Source organism: Alexandromys fortis, unplaced genomic scaffold (genome assembly GCF_014885135.2).
Source record: "Alexandromys fortis isolate MF-2015 unplaced genomic scaffold, M_Fortis_MF-2015_v1.1 scaffold_35, whole genome shotgun sequence".
Lineage (NCBI taxonomy): Eukaryota > Metazoa > Chordata > Mammalia > Rodentia > Cricetidae > Alexandromys > Alexandromys fortis.
The window spans coordinates 6,751,604-6,774,018 of NW_026067913.1; the positions used below are offsets into that span (position 1 = coordinate 6,751,604).

A 22,415-nucleotide genomic window follows, 5' to 3' on the forward strand; every position below is an offset into this window, starting at 1 on the left:
TTTTTGGATTTTTTGAGACAGGGTTTCTCCGTAGCTTTTTTGGTTCCTGTCCTGGAACTAGCTCTTGTAGACCAGGCTGGCCTCGAAGTCACAGAGATCTGCCTGCCTCTGCCTCCCTTCTCATAGATGCACTGATTATGTGCATCTATGAGAAGGGAGAATAGAGTGCTGGGATTAAAGGCGTGCGCCACCACCGCCCGGCTTTAAATCATTTTCTTTCTTTTTTTTCTTTTTTTTTAGTTTTTCGAGACAGGGTTTCTCTATAGCTTTTGGAGCCTGTCCTGGCACTAGCTCTTGTAGACCAGGCTGGCCTCGAACTCACAGAGATCTGTCTCCCGAGTGTTTAAATCATTTTCGTAAGCAAATAAACATGCTGGTATTTTTCCCGGTTGAGAAACGTTCTCAGGCCAGGTACATGCCTGTAGAGGCTATCTCTCCAGAGCCAGAAGCAGGAAAACGAATGCAAGTTCAGTGCTAGGCTAGTCTATAAATAGTTCCAGGTCAGCCAGGAATACCAATCACACCTGTCTCAAAAAAAAAAAAAAAAAAAAAAAGTAAAAGAAAAAACATAGCAACACTCTAAAACTTCATGGCTAAAACTGCTCTTGTCTATTATTTCTGCTTGTGAAGAATCCTTAGTGACCTTTATTTGTGAGATTTTGCAGTTTTCTCCATAGTTCCAAGTCATACTGAAGAAACCGTAGGCTTGGTTCAAGGTTAAAGGTTAACATGACAAGTACGAAAACTGCCCTGAAAAGTGAAGTGCTGAAGAATCAGTCCCTGGCGTCATCTCTGGAAGAAAATGAAACACAAAAATGGTTTTGGGAAATTCAATGGCAGAACTGAAGAACCTGCTGCGCTGGAGTGCAGATGTGGCCCCAGGCTGTGAGGGCTCAGAGGGGATCTGGAAGTGTGTTAGAGCTTGTGCCTTCCGAGGGAGCTGGCAGAGAGCTGTGATCTAGCCATGGTCACTCTCCTCTGTAATCCCAGCTCCTGAGAGGCCGAGACACAGGGTTTATCACAAGCTTGAGGCCAGCCTGAGGGACAGAGTGAGACCCTGTTTAAAAACAATAAGCGTGGGAATCTGGAGGAGGAGCTCGGGGTAGAGTGCTTGCATAGTGTCAGTAAATACAGTCTCCACCGATGTTTACCCTAGATGAGGAAAATGGCTCTGTGAGAAAGTTGCCTGTCAGCAGCAGGCAGGTTGCAGAACAATAGAGCACTGAGTTTTGAGCCTCCGACAGCTTTGTTCTTTGTTTTTTTTTCTGAAAGAGGAACCGTGGTCATGAGGCTGAAATTGTATGAGGTCTGGGGATGTGCCTGTCTTGCTTCCTCTAGCCACAGTGTATGGGACCTGTACAGTAGGTACTTGGGCGTTTCAGTTCCTGTTTCTGGCACAGAGAGTTGAAGCAGAGCTCTGTATCGCTTCCTAAGCACTCCACCACTGAGCTGTCATCCTAGCCCTAGCGAACGCTTTTGGTAGGATGAATTGAAACACCTCACGGGTTTTTAAATGAGACCATGACTTGAAGAGGCAAGCTTCAGTGCTAAATACAAGTACAGGAAACACACTGATTCTCAACGCACTGGACAGTCCAGTGACCGAAGGGAGGCTAGGTCAGTGGAAGGCTGTATTTTATGTTCGCTGTCTAAGCACAGTTTTGAAGGCCTATTCGCCACTGCAGGTATTTTAACTAGACTTTAATGTATAAGCTGTCCTGAGAAAAATAATATTTGTTGTTTGTGCTTTTCTTGCATTTTTCTTCCCTGTGTTGTTACTAGGGAAAAAAAGCGAACAAGAATTAAAAGATGAAGAAATGGATTTATTTACCAAATACTATTCCGAATGGAAAGGAGGTAGCAAAAACACAAACGAATTCTATAAGACCATTCCCCGGTTTTATTACAGGGTAAGTGATATCTAAGTGGTATTTCTGTATCTGTAAATGAAATGTAATTTCAAAAATGCAATCCAAAGCATATGTTTTTGTAATAGGGTATTAAATTGAGCACTTTTATATATTATTACCCTTGATTTACCACTGTGATAAAACACTTTGAAGCCACTAAGATCTTGGACCAATAAGTTGGTACAAGAAGGCAGTTATCCCTTTTCTGAGCTTTAGGCTCTTCCAATTTTTATTATAGAGATGAGTAGTGAGTATGCTATTTGGTGATGTAGTCTCAGCAAGCATGCTGACTACCCAGATTGTGAAGCTAGTTCTACTTAATTTGATATTGACGGAAGGTGACTTTTGGAATGTGTTTTTAGTTGCCAGCGGAAGACGAAGTCTTACTACAGAAATTAAGAGAGGAATCTAGAGCCGTATTTCTACAGAGGAAAAGCAGAGAACTCCTAGATAATGAAGAATTACAGGTACGAGTGAAGTCAAGTGGCTTTAGATGTTGCCCGTTTCTTTCGTGCAGAAGTTTGCTATGTGTCTTTGAATTATCGCTCCAGAGTAGTTTTCTGAAGGAGGGTGTGTGTGTGTGCATCCAAATCAGCTGCTGAGCTTGCATGGCCTGGTTTCCAAGGACAGTTTCTTTTCTTTTCTCTTCTCTTCTCTTCTCTTCTCTTCTCTTCTCTTCTCTTCTCTTCTCTTCTCTTCTCTTCTTTTCCTTTTTTGTTTTTTCGAGTCAGAGTTTCTCTGTAGCTTTGGAGCCTGTTCTGGAACTAGCTCTTGTAGATCAAGCTAGGCTCGAACTCACAGAGATCCGCCTGCCTCTGCCTCCTGAGTGCTGGGATTAAAAGTGTGTGCCACCACCGGCCGGCAACATTTTGTTTCTTAAATTCCCATATAATCCTAAGCAGTTATCAAGGCTTGGGAAACACTACAGTACTGTCCACTGCAGAAGTTCAGATCCAACCACCCTGCCATGGTGTGACTTTGGGCCATGGACTTGATAACTTCATGCTTCAGTTTTCATGTGTAGAGATAGCTGCCCATATTAGGTAGTTATGAATTAAAGAAGCAATATACTTGACAGCTTAAAAATTTAGCAGGCACAATAAGTATCAGTTATTTTTACTAGTAGTAGTCAAAATAATGGGGCATAAATTCATCTTAACTTTTTAGATAGAAATGATGCATTTACATTCTTAAATCTATTGTTAACTTATAACATCTTCATTTCCCTAATTTTCTTCAGAATCTATGGTTTTTGCTGGATAAACACCAGATACCACCTATGATTGGAGAGGAAGCAATGATCAATTATGAAAATTTTTTGAAGGTTGGTGAAAAGGCTGGACCAAAGTGCAAGTAAGAATAATGTGATTTAAAGAGGAAAGTGTGTTCGGCATTTTTCTTGCTCGAGGGTCAATGGAGCTGAAGTCAATGGTGTGACATTTGACTCGCTACGTGAAGTGGCTGATGTGTGATAAAATTATTTAGAGTCAAGGAAAAGTTGGAGGCTGGAGAGGTGGCTTCGTCTGTCAGATTCTCAGCAGTTACGTAAAAGCGGGGTGCAGTAGCACTGTGTGCAGCTTCCAGTGTTGATAGAACAGAGGCTGGCAGATCCGGGAAGTTCACTGGCCAGCCTGCTAGTCAGATCAGTGAGCTCCAAGTCGGTGAGAGAATCTGTCTCAAAAATAGGGTGGAGAGCTTGAGGAAGACAGCTGCCATCCACCTCTTACTCCTTCATGTACCACATGGCACCTGTGCTCACAGCCACACCATCATACACTGTGCCGTGCATATAAAATGTTGGTGTGGAGTGATAAAGAAAAATGATACAAAGCTCAGTGTGGTGATGCCTGTTGTAAGCCCAGCACAAGAGAGATCGAGGCAGGAAGATAATCACAAATTCAGGGCCAGCCTGGGCTCATCTCTCAGATGAAAGAGAGAAATAGGACACATTGGGCGTGGTAGTACACACCTTAATCCCAGTACTCGGGAAACTAAAGCATTCAACTTATTGAAGTATAATAAAACTTATAGCAAGAAAAAAATGCCACTGAGTGTGGTGGCACACACCTTAACCCCAGACTCAGTGGGCAGAAGCAGGTGAATCTCTGTGACTTTGAAGCCACCCTACTCTACATAGCGAATTCCCGGCTACCCAGAGCTATATAGTGAGATCCTGTCACAAAAGAGGAAGCTAGAGGGAGGGAGGGATTGCAAGGTGCTGGGCGGGGGATACCAAGTTGGGCATGCACATCTCATTTGGCACTCTAGAAACTGAGGCAGGAGGATTGTAAATTCAAAGTTAGTTTGTGCAGAGAAGAAATAGGAATAAGCAAAATAATGCCGCTTAATGATTCTATGTCTTCATTCCTTTTTTTAATTAATTTGTTTATTTTACATGTGTTGATGTTTTGCTTGCATGTATGTCTGTGTGAGGGTGTTAGATCCACTGGAACTGGAGTTAGGGACAGTTGTGAGCTGCCATGTGGGGGCTGGGAATTGAACTCAGGTCCTCTGGAAGAGCAGCCAGTGCTCTTAACCTCTGAGCCATCTCTCCAGCCATCTTCATTCCTTTTTAACACAGCAAAGATGTACTTTTTCCTGCTTATAGTCTTTTAAATATAAATCAGATTCACTTACTATAAAGCCAGTTTTAAGGGCACACAAAAAGTAAACCAAATGATAAATTAAACTCTGCCATCCAGAGCTGTTATAGGTAGAAGACAGAGTATGTGTCTGCACCAGATAGCTGGTCCTGAGGTGGTGGCTTCACAGCCAGACTGTATAGTGTATAAATGCCATGGTAGACATTTTGGGATGTGTAGTGCTTACTGATAATTTATGTACTTACATGCTCCTTACAGCAATCCACATCCACTTAAGCACATAGTATTTTCAGTTTGTGGTTATATGACCATGACATTCCTTTTGGACAAACTCTTTATAGTTTTTAAACTATTAATGCTGTTCAGCATTTTGAAATATAAACTATTAAGATTATGGATAACCTTTTAAATACTACATACATCATGACGAGTATATTAAATCGCTTACACTGTATCTAATGTCCTAGGAGAATTTACTACAAGATGCTTCGAGCAGACACCAGTAGGACGTGCTCAGCGATTGATGCCATGGGTAGAATTACGGTCATGATTTTAGTGTCTGTTCCTCTGTCTTACTAGACTAGAAATGTTACCTTTACAGAACATGGTGGTGCAACCACCTCAGGAGTACAGTGGTTCTTCTGCTGGCTGTTACAGGTGTCAGTGTGACCACTATGTAAACAAAGTCAGAGCCAATTCTCATCAGAAGTGCTGGTGGGGTGTGCAGGTGCCTTTAAAGATAGATCCCCAAGAGAGCAGCAGAGACGAAAGAAAAACCAAAAAAGATTCTGCTGAAAAAAATGCTCTTTTTGTTGTTGTTGTTGGTTTGGCTTGGTTTGCTTTGATTTGAATCAAAGCCTATCCCAGGCTGACCTGAAACTCACGTTGTAGCCCAGGCTCATGTGTCGGCCTCTTGAGTGCTGGAAGTGTAGCATGCACAGTCAGCTACCCATTTTCTTCTAAACACATTTCTGATGCTGAGAGTGTCTGTGGACTTCATATTAAAAGGGAAATCTTTTTGTTTTGTTTGTCTTTTCTTTTTTTCTTTTTCCATCAGGGTTTCTCTGTGTATCTTTGGCTGTCCTAGAACTAGCTCTGTAGACCAGACTGGCTCGAAGTCACAAAGATCCTCCTGCCTTGTCTCCCGAGTGCTGGGATTAAAGGCGTGCACCACAACTGCCTGGCTGTTAAAATGAACTCTTTAGCTGGGTATAGTAGCAAGTGTCTTTCATCCAACACTTCCCGGAAGGCAGAGGCAAGCAAATCTCTTGAGTTCAAGGCCAGCTAGGGATATATAGTGAGGAGATTCTGTTTCAAAAACAACAACAAAATAGGAATTCTGGGAGAGGGGGTGTTTTCTCACTTATTTGACCAATCTCATATTCAACTGGAGTCTTTATTGTCTCTTAACTTTGATTTTTAATTGTATGAATTTATGTTGTTTGCTAATTCTTAAAGATGTCATTTTTGTACTATGCTGGTAGACCATTTTAATTTTATTTCCTTTTTTAGGCAATTTTTTACTGCAAAAGTCTTTGCCAAGCTCCTTCATACAGACTCATATGGGAGAATTTCCATCATGCAGTTCTTTAACTATGTCATGCGAAAAGGTGATTCGTTGTGTGTGTGAGTTTGAACTTCTGTCTGGGAATCAAGTAGGTGTTGGTCTGTGCTTTTCAGTTACTTCTCCCATGGGACATGCTTTTTTCCTGTGCGGTTATGATTCTGATGTGCAACATACAGAGGTATGAGTTTCTGTACCAAAATTGAATTCATTATTGTAAACAAAAGCCTTGTGTACCCCAAGGACGGTGGCAAAATAGAGATATCAAAAGCAGATAGACTTTTTTTCTCAATCACATGTGCCCGCCCCAGAGGGCCTTTCCCAGTCAGCTCTGTCCTGTCGCCCTGATGTCCCCACTTTGTTGAAGTGGGTGCCTAACGTTGGTGTGATTTACACATGAGGTGGAAAGGTGTGATCCCGAGGGCTTCACACAGTGTTGCACAAGTCTGTTTTGTGGTTGGCGATAAAATACTGGGACTCCTTAAGCTTAAAGGGCTAGTTCCTGATCTGCTGAGATCGCTGCCATTTAAGTAAGACAGCTGTTTGTGGGCTGGAGAGATGGCTCAGTGCTTAAGAGCACTGACTGCTCTTCCAGAGGACCTGGGTTCAATTCCCAGCAACCACATGGTGCTCACAGCTGTCTGTAATTACAGTTCCAGGAGACCCGACACCCATGGCAAAACACGTGTACACATGAAAATAAAAATAAGAACAACAAAAGGGCGCTGATTCATCAGTCGGCACAGCTCCAATAGAGCGCTGATTCATCGATCAGCATGCTGCTGTCAGACCCAGGGACAGCTCCTAGAGAACTGGTTCATCTCTTGGTGTGCTGCTGTAAGACCGAGGGACAGCTCCTTCACAGCCTGCCTTAGTGATTTGTGTTTTTGCTTGAGAAATAAAATCACTTTCTTTTAAGAAACAGAACAAGAATTTTTTTTTTCAGAACAAAAATTTTAATGGATGATTTGAAATGATTTCAATTTACGAGTAATCACATTTCACTAATATATGTCTGAAAGGATAATCTCAAACCCACGGCTGTAGTCTTGGTTTCACAACATTCTGGAGTTGTTATGAATCTTCTAAGTACCATATGACCTGTGGAATCTTACTGTGCACATTGTTAATTAATAGACGTGGCCACAGTGATTAACCTCAGGAGGATGCAGGCTTCCCTGAAGACAGTGTTGTGCTAGCTCTCCCTGCTGAGTGGAACACCGGCTTTAATATGTGAAAACAATATCCTCAAGGGCCTCAGTTTCACTGTAGTAACCGTGGCAGAATTGTTGAAATCTGCCATTTCATGGCTTTTTTCTTTTGGTTTAAATGGCTTAGGGTGCTGGTTACTTAATGTCTGAGAATGGCTCTCGGGATTCTGGAGCTGGCCTGCACTTCTAGTCTGGTGTCTTACTCTCGTTTTCATATATGTGGGAAAGAACACATATTTACATGTAACTTTCTTGTTTATTGTCAGTTTGGCTGCATCAGACAAGAATAGGACTCAGTCTGTATGATGTTGCAGGGCAAGGATACCTTCGGGAGTCAGTGAGTATTGATCTAAATTTAATAAACATGATAGACACTAAAATAGTAACATTAATCATCACTGAGTGAGTTGTGCTTGTAGCTAAATCTTACACTGCTTGATTTTGTCTTCGTAGCCTCGGTTCGCCTGATTTTACCTGTGTAAACATGCTCATTTTGTGTGTATCGACCACATAAATTCATCTGTAGGTGCTCTTCTTCTAGGCTTTTAAAAAAACCTTTTGAAGCTGGGCGGTGGTGGCGCACACCTTTAATCCTAGTACTGGGGGGCGGGGGGGGGGGGAGCAGAGGCAGGTGGATCTCTGTGAGTTCCAGGCCAGCCTGGTCTAGAAGATCTAGTTCCAGGACAGCCAGGGCTGTTACACCGAGAAAGTCTGTTTCGAAAAACCAAAACAAAACAAAACGCTTTTGTTCTTTTTAAAAAGGAAAACGCAACTGAGCATTATAGCATGCTTCTAGATCAAGCACTGTAGACGCTGAGGCAGGAGGATTGTTGGGAGTTCAGGGGTAGCTGAAGCTCCAAAACATTATCAGTAAATAAATAGAAGGCATCTAAACAGGCTTTAAAGGATGGCTGAGAGTGGAGGGTGGGGCCACAACCTGGAATCCTAGCTTAGGAGGCCAGGATACAGGAATCACTGCCAAGCTGGTTAGGACTGTGGAGGGCCAGGGTCCACCCGTGTTCTTGGGGTTCATCTTGAGGATAGTTTCTGTCAGCCAGCTAAAACATTCTGTTCCTGTGCTCCCTTTGCCCCTCCTGGTGATTAGCTGTAGGGCATTGTTTAATCCATCTTTGGTGTGGTAATTTCCCACCTGCCTGGGGGGAAATCCTTGTGAAGCAGAGAGGTATATAAGGATTTCCCCAAGGTTGAATTCGGCTGATCTCCGAATGACCCAGGTCTCTTTCAATCTTCAGGCCCTTGCACCCGAACTGTACTGAGGGGGTAACACAGAATCGGGTGTTACAACTATGTAGTGAGACCTTGTCTCTGAAATCCAAAAGAAAGAAAGAACAAAAGAGAGAGAAAGAAAAAAGATTTGGATTTTTGTTTTCCCACCTTCTCAGTGTGTGTGTGTGAGCTGTGCATATTAACAGGCGGCTGTCTGTTGTCGTGGTGTGAGGGCAAATGATAGTGGCCGAGATGAATGGTGACTGTAAAAAAGCGAGAGGAAGCTGGGCGTGACAGCTCACACTTGTTAGGCTCAGGACTGAAGAGGCTGAGACAGGAGGTTGCTCACAAGTTTGGGACCAGCCTGAGATACTGAGATCTTACCTCACCACTGTCCCCCTAAAACTAGCCCCCAAGAGCTGAAAGTAGATCCAGTCAGTACACATTTTGGACCTCCAACCTTCCTTCACCTCTACCACCCCACTCAAAAAAAAAAGCAGAGCGAGAGAAAGAAATTGCACCCCCTGCTGCTAGATTGGATGTGTGGTAGAGGGAATGGGACACTGGCAGGCGAAATGTGGAAACCAGGTTGGGAGAAAGCAGAACTGTGAAGAGCTCGCTTTAGACACCAGGCTTGAGGTGCCTGTTCTCTTATGAGCTTCGATGTCTCTGATCTACCAGGCATATTATGCTGAGAATGATTAGCACAGAAGATAAAGTTGTTAAAATGAATATAAAATGCCGTAGGAGACTTGTATTTGTTCACTTGGATTTAGTGAGACAAAGCCCTTGTAGCCAGGCTGGCCTGGAACGTCCAATGTTCCTGCTGCCTCTGCCTTCCAAACAGTAGGACTGTGGGTGTGTGCCAAAGAGTCTTCATTATATTAACCTGGTGTCCTAATGCCGTTTCTTTCACTGTGGTAAAATGCTCCAATCAAAGCAGTCTTAAGGGAGAAAGTGTTTATTTGGCTTACACTTCCAGCTTCTAGTCTGCCATAGTGAGGAAGTCAAGGCAAGATACTTAACCAGCTTTTTGTTTTGTTTCCAGGACTTAGAAAACTACATCCTGGAACTTATTCCTACTTTGCCACAATTAGATGGGTTAGAAAAATCCTTTTACTCCTTTTATGTCTGTACAGCAGTTAGGAAGTTCTTCTTCTTTTTGGACCCTCTAAGAACAGGTAAAAAAAAATTGTAATTTAAATATTGGAATGTTTTTTATTGCATATTGTCTCAGTATTGGAGAAGTTTATCATTTCCCTTTGTTTTCTAATGTCAGCAACGTAATCTGGCAAATTACAGAAGAATGTCAAGTGTACAAGACAGCCACAATGCTTTGCTTTCTATGTAGGTCTTCCAGAATATTCTTGCTGTCAGTGTGCAACCGGCTCTTAAAATTACAGAAGAATGTACAAGTGTACAAGACAGCCACAATGCTTTGCTTTCTATGTAGGTCTTCCAGAATATTCTTGCTGTCAGTGTGCAACTGGCTCTTAAAATTACAGAAGAATGTACAAGTGTACAAGACAGCCACAATGCTTTGCTTTCTATGTAGATCTTCCAGAATATTCTTGCACTGACTGTATCCAGCTATGCGATGGTTGGATGTCACCTACTGCCTCTGCCTGCCGAGTGGTTGGGATTATAGGAGTGTGTCACCACACCTGACAAAGGGGAAGCTGGGAAGAGGGACTTTGGTGACATTGGTGGCAGGGGTGCTTGCTAGAAAGTATCTAGAAGCAGGACCCTTAGCCTTCAACCGCAGAGCTGTGTCTCCAGCCTTACCAATATTGCCCCTATTCCCAAAATATGACATGTCCTTTTACAAATTCTGATACATACTTTTAGTAGGAATTTACTGCTTAGTTTCTTCTGATTGGAGGCAGGAGGCCAGTGTGGTCTGCAGAACAAGTTCCAGGACAGCCATGGCTACACAAAGAAACCCTGTCTCAAAAAGACAAAATAAATAAATATATAGAGGTTTTGTGGGTTACCAGGTTTTTTTTTTTTTTATGTTTTTGTTGTTTGGAATGTTTTTTACTTTGCTTTGCTTTTGTCTGTGTGTGTTTTTCAATGTCTCAGTTTTTTAACAAAATAATAAGGAACCTAAGAGCTAGATGTTTATCATTGACTACATGATTGTCTTTGTAAAATAACACCTTTAAAAATAACTTCTCAAAATGAAATTGTGTTTTCTTATATTTTTAAAGGAAAGATCAAAATTCAAGATATTTTAGCATGCAGCTTCCTAGATGATTTACTGGAGGTAAGTATTTATTAAACTTTTTAATTTTGTCACACAATATTTGCTATTTTGTAATCATATTTCTGTGTTTCTTTAGCTAAGGGATGAGGAATTGTCCAAAGAGTGTCAAGAAACAAATTGGTTTTCTGCTCCTTCCGCCCTGAGGGTCTATGGTAGGATCCCATTACTAAAGTTCATTACCCATTTCTCATGGTGTCCAGAGGCCTGTTTTATACACAGGCTATTTAACTTAAGCCCGGAGTATTCTCCCCACTTAAGGGTTGGTACTCTAGGCTACCAAGATGTACTTCTTACTTTACTAATATTTGAACTTTTGGAACTCTTCCATAGTTGGTATGGTTTGTTTTCAGTAGAACAATATAATTTATTTTCATTGGCTCAGAACAATAGCTGTTGTTTTATTCTATGATAAAATGCTGTGTCAGGATGCACAAAGGCGGGTATTTGGGAGTGATTTGGATTTATTGAACTTCATGAGTGCTCTACAGCATCATTTTGGATGGTCTCCTGACTCACTTAGGATCCATTACCATTGACTTAGGATCCGTTATCTCTGACTTAAGCTGGAAGTGGTTTTTGTGTGTGTGTGTGTTCGCGCATGCGTGCCTCACCAAGTTTAAAAACCTATGAATGTTCTAACTAACTACAAACTATAAACAAAAATGTAAGTGAAATAGTTAAAGAGCAGAGACTGTATAATGGGCTTTTCTGTGTGGGTTTAGCTGGGTAGTTGGCTCTAATCAAGGTCTGCAGGCCACTATTACCTCTAAGCCACTACCTTTTCCACCAGTGTATTTAGTTTCATTTCAGAGTCAGACTATTAGGTAATAAAATAACATTTCTGTTCATATCCAGCCTTTGTCATTAATTAAAAAATATTTTGGTCCTGAGTCTGTTCCTATTACCTTTTTCCAAGGTCAGTATTTGAATCTTGATAAAGATCACAATGGCATGCTCAGTAAAGAAGAACTCTCCCGTTACGGAACAGCAACCATGACAAATGTCTTCTTAGACCGTGTTTTCCAGGAGTGTCTTACCTACGATGGAGAAATGGTATTGAAATCTGCTGTCCAATTTCAAAAATCTAGGCTCCTACAGTTTCAATGGGCTATTTTCTTGATGTAAATCAGTAGTTTTTTATTTGCCTGTCTCAGGTAGACCACACTGGCACTGAACTTGATTTGTAGCAAGAATGATCTTGAACTCTTGATCCTCCTGTCTTGCGGTCCCAAGTGGCAGGGCTGTAGGAACGCGCCGGCACGCCTTGCCTCCAACTTCAGCTGCACCCTTTCAAGATGCAGGCATTCTTTTCTGTTCATGTCTTTAGCTTCCATTCATATTTTTAATTTTTTTTCTGTTTGTATATGTGCAAGTTTACATGCCTGTGTACTAGGTCTGCAGCCTCAGGTATCCTCTTAGGAATGCCGACACAGGAGCTCTGGTTGGCCTGAGGCACTAATTACGTTAGAATGTCTGGCTGCCACACCCTTGGGATGCTGGTCTTCCCTTGCCACCATCCCGGGCATCTTCAGTTGGGGTCCTCATGCTTGTGAGGCTAGCAGGTAACCACTGAGCCAACCTCCTCACTCTATTGGAAACCATCAGATTCCTTTTTCTTTTATTTTGGAGAAACCTGCAGGCCCATGCTAGCTTCGGCACAGATCCTCCTCTTCAGCTTTCAGGGTTCTGGGCTACAGGCATGCCACCAAGCTCAGACCTGCTGTAGACTAGTTCCAGAATCCATTTTGGGTATCAGCATCCATAGGTGCTACACGTACTGGTTCCGGTGGACTGCATCACCCCTAGGTCACCTGTAATTCCTCACACGGTATAAATGCTATACAGCTGTGCTGTGTTGTTTGAGTACTAATGGCAGGAAAAGTCTGTGTTAGGTACAAATCAAAATTTTTACCCAAATATTTTCAGCCCACGGGTGACTGAATCCATAGAGTGGAACTCACAGACATGGATGAGTGGGTTCAGAATAGTTATTTAAATAGACTGGTGTTCATTCTTCAAAGAAACTGCACTGAAATGAAGACATAAATTTAATGGCAGCATAAAATAACTTAATCATTGTCTTGACAATTTTATAGTATGGAAGAAAACTATAGTTTAAGCAAATCTTGCAAAGAAAATGAGCTGGTTCTCAGAACGGTCCTAGATTAGTGCCTCTGTGGAATTCCCAGAAACCAATGCTAAGTGCACAAGTGGATTTATTTCCTATTTTAAAAAAGTTAAATTTGCCATCTGTGATTACAAACTACTTCACCTTGGCAGATACTCATCTAAGATTCTACCGCAGACTCTCAATGTTTCCTCTTCTGTAGGACTACAAGACCTACCTGGACTTTGTTCTTGCCTTGGAAAATAGAAAGGAGCCTGCAGCTCTGCAGTACATGTTCAAACTGCTGGACATCGAGAACAAGGGCTATCTGAACGTCTTTTCCCTGAATTACTTCTTTAGGGTGAGTATGGTGGGTAAAGGAGCTTTGTTACCCTGAGATACAGTAAACTATCTGGTTTAATTTACTTATTGACAGTTTTACCAAACTTGATTTTAAATTGAAAAGGATTACTATAACAGATTTATATATATATAATGGGAAAGTAAAGCTGACTGTTACACATCTTTTCCAGTATTCTCTTCTGGAAACAAACATGAGGGGCTCCTGCAGGCTTAACCCTCCTCCTGAGCCCAGGTTCCCAGTAGCTGCAGTGTAAGCGTAGGAAGGCCCGTCATGTTCCTCCAGTTGTAGACTGGAGTGCAGTGCTCGGGGAGATGGCGAAGCTCAGCTTACAGTGTGGAATTGGACAGGAACTGGGGTGAGAAGGGGATAGGAATCAGGGACTTAATTTTTTATTTAGATTTATTTCCATTAAATACAGGCCATACAAGAACTAATGAAAATCCATGGACAGGATCCTGTTTCATTTCAAGATGTCAAGGTTAGTCTTTTACGTACTTACATAACAACAGATAATATAACCATGATAATAATGTTATATCCAATTTTATATGAAAGTAATTTGTGAACTATGAAACACTATTCCAAATCAGATTTTTGCTGTTACTTGTTCAGAACTGATTCTTGAGTCATCAGAAATGGAGACAAATTTGGATTTACCGATTGATATAGTTGATGGTTTCACTATCATTTTGTGTTCTCATGGAAATACTCCTTTTATTTGAAGTGTCAGCTTGCATCCTTTAGCAGTCCTTTTCATTGTAAACTAAACATTCAACTCAAGGACTGTTGAGGTTCAAGCCTTTTAGTATGCTGTCTCAAAAAGCCCGCAACTCTGATCTATTAGATTTAAAGAAACATCCATTTTTCAGTATGAAAACTATCATTCCTCGGGGCTGGAAAGATAGCAACGCGAGTGAAAGCACTGGAGACCTGGTTCTACTCCAGCACTCGTGCAGGGCGCTGCTGGGCAGCTCTCAGCCACCTGTAACTCAGCTCAGGGACCCAGTGCCCTCCTGAGCGCTGTAGGTTCTGGCACACTACATGTAGCATTCACACACACAAATCTATTAATACAGATCTGGAAACCTGATGCGACTTGGCATTTAGTCGGCAGCTTCACCAGTTAGGAAGAAACATCCAGTGGATCTTTTTGGTTTTGGTCGAGTATCATAATAAAATACCCCGACCAATTTTAACCAGGAATAAGCCTGAAGTACTTTTCTGATACAACACAAATGAAGGAAATTACAAACTTTGTAACGTGAGTTTAAGAACCAGCAACCTAATCGTCAACCAATCTGGGAAAAATGCAGTTTAAAAGTTATATTTTATGAACCTGAGTTACTCTATAAATTTATTAAAAATGTAACTGCTTGTAATGCTAGCTACTAAATAATCTTTGAGTGATTTTACCATACAGGATTAGAAAATGCTGGGCGGTAGTGGTACATTCATTTAATCCCAGCACTTGGAAGGCAGAGGCAGATCTCTGAGTTTGAGGTCAGCCTGGTCTACAAAACAAATTCCAGAACCCACGGATGTTAACACAGAGAACCCTGTTTGGCAAATCGAAAAAAAAAATTAGAAAACACACATTACTGCCTTGAATATTTATCCTGTACAATTCATAACATAGAAGAGGTTCTTCCATGAGTTCGAGTTCTAGTTGAGTCTTGGCACAGCTTTGTTATTCTGCGTGACTAATTCTTTAATGCGGAGTTCTGTCCCTCCCATAGTGGGATTGGAGTAAAAAGGTGCTGTTATCATGGGAAATTAAGTCTTCTCACTATCTCTGAACCACTTGGATTTTTAATATTTAGCTGAGCTCTGAAGAGATGTGACTCTATGTGGCTTTGTGGCAGAGTACTTGCCAGACTAGAGATGACTTGGGTTTGATTCCCAGCACTGGGGATGAAGAAGGTTAAGCCCAGACTTTTCCCCAACGTTAGAAGGCAATAAAAAGTGTAACAGTTGCAGCCAAAGAAGCCTGTATTAGACAGCTCTGCCATTAATTAGGTATGAACTTGGATTAAACTCTGAGCCTGTTTTCTTCATCTATAAAATGAGAGATGATTATTATACACACAAGAAAGGTGTGGCTAAGGAGATGTCTATCAAGTGGAAAAGAAAAAGCCAGAATAAAAATTGGACAGTAGTTCAGGTGTCCACCCTGAATTTGCCATCACTGTGTGACAGAAGTCACTTCAACCAGCTTGCATTATCTTTTCTCCCACAGGATGAAATCTTTGACATGGTAAAACCAAAGGATCCTTTGAAAATCTCGCTTCAAGATCTCATCAACAGTAATCAAGGAGACACAGTCACCACCATCTTAATCGATCTGAATGGCTTCTGGACTTATGAGAACAGAGAAGCCCTTGTTGCTAATGACAGTGAGAACTCTGCAGACCTCGATGACACATGACCTCTGAAAGACCACACTGCCTTCATAAAGACGCCTGAAGGCTGCATGCAGACCCTCTAAGGCAGAATCCTTAGAAACATTCTAAATAAAACTCATCACATGCCTGTAAACACAGCAAATGTTGCTTACTAGAGTTTTGGTTGCAACTGGAACAATTTCAAAGTAATAGGACCGACTACTAGTTTTAGTTTTTAATGAAATGATAAGTTCCGGTTCCATTGAGCTCAGACGCAGAGATTTGCTGTAGGTAGGTATTGAGTTTAAGGACAATTTCTGGTATTGATGTAGGATAACAATATTTGCTCTTCGTGAATATCAAGGACTTTTCAATCAGAGTAGCGTACTACATTTCTGGATTCAAAAGCTTTAAATGTGACTTTGGGGGCGGGGGAGACCCATGGTCTCACTATGTAGCTCTGACTGGCCTGGAATTTGCTATATGGACTAGGTTGGCTTCATAAACAACCCTCACCTCTTCCTCCCAAGTGCTGAGTTTAAAAATGAATGCCACCATCCTTATTTTGCTTTTTTCTTTTTAAGATTGCATTTATTTACTGTGTGTGAACACCAGAGCACATATGGAGGTCAGTGGACATTTCTCTCTCCCCCCACGTGGGTTCTGGAGCTCCAATTCAGGTTGCCAGGCTCACCAGCAAGCATTGTACCCACTGAGTCATCTTCCTGCCCAACTTCATTTTTGTTAAGATGGTGTTTCAAGCCAGACAGTGGTGGTACACGCCTTTAATCCCAGCACTTGGGAGGCAGAGGCAGGTGGATCTCTGTGAATTCGAGGCCAGTATGGTCTACAAGAGCTAGTTCCAGGACAGGCCCCAAAGCTACAGAGAAACCCTGTCTCAAAAAACCAGGGGGAAAATAAGTATTCAAGCAAATGTTTTGTTTTCATTAAAATCACAAGTATGAAAGTTTGTCTATTTTATTAACCATTATCAAGTTACATTTACAAAACGGCACCTTTTGTTAAAAGGTTTTTGTTAGGAAATTTACTAATTCATCATACTGACTCATGTTTTATGGGGTTTTTGGTTGTTATTTGTTGGTGAAATGGAAGGATCTCAGTCTGTAGTCTAGGCCAGTCTCCAGTTCATGATCCTACCTCAGCCTCCCGAGTGCTGGGAGTGCAGACAGCCACCACACCTGACTTCAGTTCTACAGAAGAGAGCTCAGGGGAAAGTAGAATGTCATGGACTATGATCCAGAGGGAAAAACAATTCTACAAAGGACTGGAAAGTAGGAAAAGGTGAGAGGCTTAAAATAAAACCAACCATTTAACCCATTTGTAATAAATTTTATAGTTTGCATAAACCAAAGTATAAAAACGTAAGGCACAGTGAATAACTCCAAACATCACAAACCAGCTACTGCCCAACAAGCAGCAAAAGTAAACTGAGGAACCGGAGCCTTGGCAGGTCGGCCGGCCTGCTGTAATCACTAGCTGTGTAAACTGAGAACTAGCGCTTCGGGAGAGATGCTCTCGCGGGTCGCCTTACACGGCCCGCCTTCACCTCAGGACCAGGTGTCTGAGGTGATACCGCACCAAGAGGAAGACGTCAGGCCAGCATGTTTGAGCAACTTAAGACTGGGTTTTAGTAGAGTGTAACTGTTAACGGCCTTAGTTACACAATCTAAGGATAAACCTCTAAGGATTAAGTCCCGTCGTTTGCACCCTTGAAGGAAGCTCACCAGTCACACCTCCAAGGAGGACTCCATACTTGCTGAGCCTTAGAAATTTCGGTCCAACTGAAACTTTGACTCAAACTTTGACTATCCACTTAGAAATCCGGCTTTCAGGTGAGCCTACTGAGAGTCCACTGGCAGGTCTCTACAGCATGCTCGCCCGTCCACATTTGGATTGCGCACATGGAAGACAGAAGGCATCCTGCTACTTAGAAGGCTAGTTTAGGAGGTAATTTCTAAAGGCTGAGATCAGCATCTAGAACACTGTCCACTTTCTCTTTATCCACATTTGGTTATAAATCAAAGTTAAACAGATAAAAGGTTCTGAACACATATGTAGGAATATTTCTTAAATTACACTCACATTACACAACTTTGTAAAGGATAACCTAGCAAGGAGAGAGAGGGCCGAACCTGGTTCACATCAATGATCCAGCTCACGGCTGTGACTTCAAAATGGTGAACAAGACCAACCTGGTACCAATTCCTCATCTCCCCGCTACCCTGCCTGTGGTGCAGAAAGGAGTGGGTAAGTCTGACATACCCAAGGTACCAGCCATGGGGCAGTCGCTGGGGACCAACGCCAGACTACAACTCCAAATTCAGTGACCAGTGTTAATCTGTGATCAGAGCAAGCTGCTAACTACTGAAAATTCGAGAGTGACGTGTGGTGAAAATGAGAACCATCTTAATCTTTAGTACATTCAGCACTTTTCCATAAACGCTCTCAACAAAGCCGGGTGGTGGTTGAGCGGAGACAGGGAGATCTGTGAGTTAGAGGCCAGCCTGGTCTACAGAGCTGGGACAGCCAGGGCTACACAGAGGAACCCTGTCTCAAAAAAAAAAAAAAAATCTCAACAGGAAGAATCGACGGTGCTTCCATCCTGCTGCTTTTATTACACGCTGAGCTACCCTTGTGTGAAGTGATGACTAGGTGTGTTACACACGCTGAGCTACCCTTGTGTGAAGTGATGACTAGGTGTGTTACACACGCTGAGCTACCCTTGTGTGAAGTGATGACTAGGTGTGTTACACACGCTGAGCTACCCTTGTGTGAAGTGATGACTAGGTGTGTTACATGCACGGAAGGGAAAGCATGAAATGCAGGGAACTTCACTCTCGGGCTGTTAGGGTTATTATTAGCTCCAAAGATGAGTTATCACTACTTTAAAAAAAAAAGCCCCCACACCAAAAACCTTAATGAACAATTTAACTCCCCTTTTAATGTACAATGCCTTCAGTTTCTGTTTTTGAGACAGAATCTCACTGGCAAGGCTAAAACTCACTATGTTGACCAGGTAGGCTTTGAACTCACACAGAACCACAGGCCTCCCTAGTGCTAGGATTAAAGGTGTGTGTTATCACGCCTAGCTAAATGTCCTTTTGTTTTATAAAAGATGATTTTTTTTTTTAAACCAAAGCACTTGGTTAGTGTGTGTGAAAGAAGCCCTAGGTTTGCTCCCCAGCACAGGGCAGGCGGGGTGGGGCGACCCCTAATTTACCATAATCAAAACATCCCAACTTCAGATCTGACTGTGATAGAGCATAAAAATGAAGAAAGATTTTCCCTTAATAATTTAAAATATAAATAGTTGTTTTCAGTCCCACTAAACACAATGTAAAAAGTTCTTGATTGACGTTTAGGGTGTAACACTTAATACACGTCATTTCGTCCTATGGTGGGACAGAGGCTGGCTGCTGTTTCCGTTCCGTGATTACTTCACAGTCTTCCTCCATCTCAAAGTTGACGTTCACAAATGAGGTGGACACCACTGTTTCTGGCTGATCTGTCTGTACGATGGAGTCGGCCTGCATCTTGTTTTGCTGGAATTGTCTTTCTGCTTCTTCAGACATCCTATTTTCCTCTTCCTCCTCCTCCTCCTAAAAAATGGGGAATGTCAGTAGTGAAAATTCTAATGCCCGAAAGGAGCACATATGTCTTCTCTCAATAGCATCTTTTTCTTCAAAAGCCAAACTTTGGTGTCTAATTAAGACAAACGTCTGGGATGGGGGTGTAGCTCAATGGTAAAGTGCATGCTGGGGATCTAACACCACACACAGAGGGAGGGAGGGAGGACTATCACCACCAAAACAAACCTATCTCTTTCCTTTTCTCAAATTAGTTATTTTAAAAGGTGGATGGCCCAGCACTACTTACCCAGTAAAGTAACAAATGAGCTACCATGACACTTGTGTTAGCTACTGTGACACTTTAATTATAAGGTGTCATCCTATTTAGTAACAGGTTGGGTCATTCATTAATGGTTAGTTTTTCCCTAAGCACTAATTAAGGTACAGGTGATCCAGGCCCTGCCCTCAAGACTTTGCGGTTAGAGAGGATGACACCAAAGCAGCACTGCAGAGGCTACAGCGACACCTCGGTTCAGAACTGTTGTGCATGGGGGAGGGGACGCTGTCCTGGAGCCTGGGATATGAGTCAGTAGAGTGAGTAACCTCTCAGGAGGATCATCCTGAGTAGGACAGAGAAGTCTGCAGTGTTTTCTTCTTTGTTTTTGTTAAGAACAGTTTGAAGCCACACAATGGAGCAAAGGTGACCTCCAGGCACAGTCCTCCAAGGACAAAGCTGAATGAACAACTGCGTGCAAATGCCCGTACAAATGCTGTGTTCACACTTCTGGCCTTCCCTGACCTGCTACTCCATTCCCCTGAAGGACAGTGACACTCTGGTTCACCGCGTGCTTGCCAGTGTGCACTGGGTGCTCTTCTGAGCATTTTAGACACTAACCCTAAGAAAGATGCAGTTCTCATGAAGACAGAGACTTGAGGCTTGGAGAACTCAGTAACTACCTCACTACTTACACAGGGTGGGTGGTATTTCTCCATTTTTAAAATGACAATACCAAAAGGTATACAAAAAAGACTAAATTAATACACATGAGGCCCCTCATTTATTAGCACTGGCAAATGAAACCTAGCATAGGTTTTATACATTTACCTTAGGAAATCCGAATTAAAAAATCTGTTAATTTAATAAACTAAAGAAGCCATATTCAGTGGCGGAGCCCTTGTCTGGCATGTGTAAAGTCCCATGTTTGATGTCTAGCACTGCAAAAAGACACAGGAGTTATCTTTTTGGCTCCAAGAGTGTCCACACACTCATTACAGAGTTCATCAAGCCTTGAGCAAACCATCAATCAAGCGAGAAAAGGAGACACACCTCCTTCTTCATCCGGTAATACTCATCAATGGCATACTGGTATTTTGGGGTGCTGATGCCTAGAACCGATGCAATCTTCTCTCCAAGAAAGTCACACACTAAAGACACAAAAATTAAGAGACATGCAACACCATCAACATTCCTTGAGCATTTTATGTAGTACTAAGAGTATAAGAGTTACCGTTTTATCCTTAAACCTGACAAATTTATCACCCTGTCTCTTCACTTCCGTCCTGGACACCCGACCTGTTCACATTCCTATTTTTGCAAGTTTGTTTAGAGAACAGTATCTCGCTATGTGACAAGCAGATTCCAAGTATTTAATCAGCGACCCTCCAGCACCTCCGCAGTGCTGGGACCAGATGTGTGCTAGGCCAGCCACAGTGTTCTGTCCGCTTCTCACCAGTTAGAGGGCTCTCTTTAGTAAAACACGCTGTATAAGAAGGTTAGGCTATCACTGGGTGATGGCTGCCATGGCTTCCTCACCAGACAGTGTGGACCCTTCAACTGTAAGCTGGAACAGACCCTTAAATTGCTTTTGCCGTGTATTCTGTCTGCCAAGATCAGCACCAAATACAGAAGGCTCTGGAGGGCAGTGAGAAGTCAGGCTTAAGAGACAGAAGGTTGCCAAAGCAGATGAAAGAGCTGTGTGTGAGGCTTGTACTCTTCCGTTACACCAAGCAGTCTTGAACACAATACACGCTCAGTAAATGTTGGCTCAAATACTAGCCGTGATTTGTTCTAGTTAAAAAGAAAAAGACAAAAAAGGATAAATGGGGCAGTGGTGGCGCACACCTTTAATCCCAGCACTCAGGAGGCAGAGACAGGGAATCTCTGTGAGTTCAAAGCCAGCCAGGTCTACAGGGCGGGTTCCAGGACAGGCTCCAAAGCTACACAGAGAAACCCTGTCTTGAAAAACCAAGACAAAAGTTATCAAGTAGCTAATTAGAAACCGTAAATTTTATGATTTAACATTATTGGCATAACCACATAAGCTGATAATTCACTTCCTTCAAATATCAGTTACATTTTCATTTAAGAAGTGAAATATTGCTGGAACATAGCTCAGTGGAAGAGTTTTTGCTTAGGATGTACAGGGCAGATTCAATCCTCAGTACCATAAAAAAAAATTACATGGAAGAAACCATGCATTGCCATAACTACATAACAAAGAATAAAATGGTAAGATGCTAACATGCAAGGAAGAAATTAAATACTAATAAAAATTAAAATACAAATAGCTTATAATAAGGCTTTAGAATAAGCAGTAGACACATTGAGATTAACAGCAGTAGAAAACCAAATGGTAAAGTAACAGAACAGGCAGTAACAGGGTTCAAAACATGACAATCGTGTCTACATTAATGGTGTCACTTTCCGGGCGTGGCTTTTATTACTATACTTAGGGAGGCAGCGTATTGTGTGGAGGTCAGAGGACAACTCAGCAGAAATAAGTTCTTCCCTGACAGGGTTTCCAGGGATCAAATCTGCCTGTCAGTTTGGTGGCAAGCACTTTTACCTGCTTGAGCCAACTTGCTGGCCCTGGTGTGTTTCTTAACACAACTCTAAGCTGAAGAACATTTGTACAAGCTAGACAGTATTTTTCAATGCTAGCTGGCTACTCCAGAACAAAGTAGTTCCCTAGTTTGTTTCTTCTTTAGCAGGAGCATCCCACTTGGTAAAGCTCCCGTGAGAAGAACTTACTACGGCAATCACAGGATAGTCACAAAGAAGCGCGATACCTGAGAGGGTAGAGGTGGCGGCCCGAAGCATGTGGAACCATAAGTAGGGGCCCCAGGGAAGCTTTGTCTGCAACAAGAAAGTCAGGTTAGCAATGTCCTCCATCGCCACTATCTTCAGAGCAC

General features: G+C 42.2%; 2 protein-coding genes across 3 annotated transcripts in view; one reads left to right on the forward strand and one right to left on the reverse strand.

The window, feature by feature from the left end:
- The window catches only part of Ppp2r3c (protein phosphatase 2 regulatory subunit B''gamma), an 18,808-nt gene extending 2,230 nt beyond the window's left edge, over window positions 1-16,578 (forward strand). Inside the window, exons 2-13 of the mRNA XM_050138871.1 lie at window positions 1,783-1,910; window positions 2,273-2,377; window positions 3,151-3,263; window positions 6,026-6,123; window positions 7,555-7,625; window positions 9,564-9,696; window positions 10,726-10,781; window positions 10,858-10,933; window positions 11,698-11,834; window positions 13,112-13,249; window positions 13,671-13,730; window positions 15,489-16,578. Coding sequence (XP_049994828.1) covers window positions 1,783-1,910; window positions 2,273-2,377; window positions 3,151-3,263; window positions 6,026-6,123; window positions 7,555-7,625; window positions 9,564-9,696; window positions 10,726-10,781; window positions 10,858-10,933; window positions 11,698-11,834; window positions 13,112-13,249; window positions 13,671-13,730; window positions 15,489-15,677 — 1,304 coding nt within the window. The 3' untranslated portion in view covers window positions 15,678-16,578. The remainder of the gene's footprint in view (window positions 1-1,782; window positions 1,911-2,272; window positions 2,378-3,150; window positions 3,264-6,025; window positions 6,124-7,554; window positions 7,626-9,563; window positions 9,697-10,725; window positions 10,782-10,857; window positions 10,934-11,697; window positions 11,835-13,111; window positions 13,250-13,670; window positions 13,731-15,488) is intronic.
- Window positions 16,579-16,968: 390 nt separating this feature from the next.
- The window catches only part of LOC126499584 (signal recognition particle 54 kDa protein), a 63,928-nt gene continuing 58,481 nt past the window's right edge, over window positions 16,969-22,415 (reverse strand). Inside the window, exons 3-5 of one of the 2 annotated variants that reach the window (XM_050138867.1) lie at window positions 22,293-22,359; window positions 20,551-20,648; window positions 16,969-19,253 (exon numbers count right to left, since the gene is read on the reverse strand). In XM_050138867.1, the coding sequence (XP_049994824.1) occupies window positions 19,047-19,253; window positions 20,551-20,648; window positions 22,293-22,359 (372 nt within the window). In that variant the 3' untranslated portion in view covers window positions 16,969-19,046. The remainder of the gene's footprint in view (window positions 19,254-20,550; window positions 20,649-22,292; window positions 22,360-22,415) is intronic. The other variant, XM_050138868.1, reaches the window with a different exon arrangement.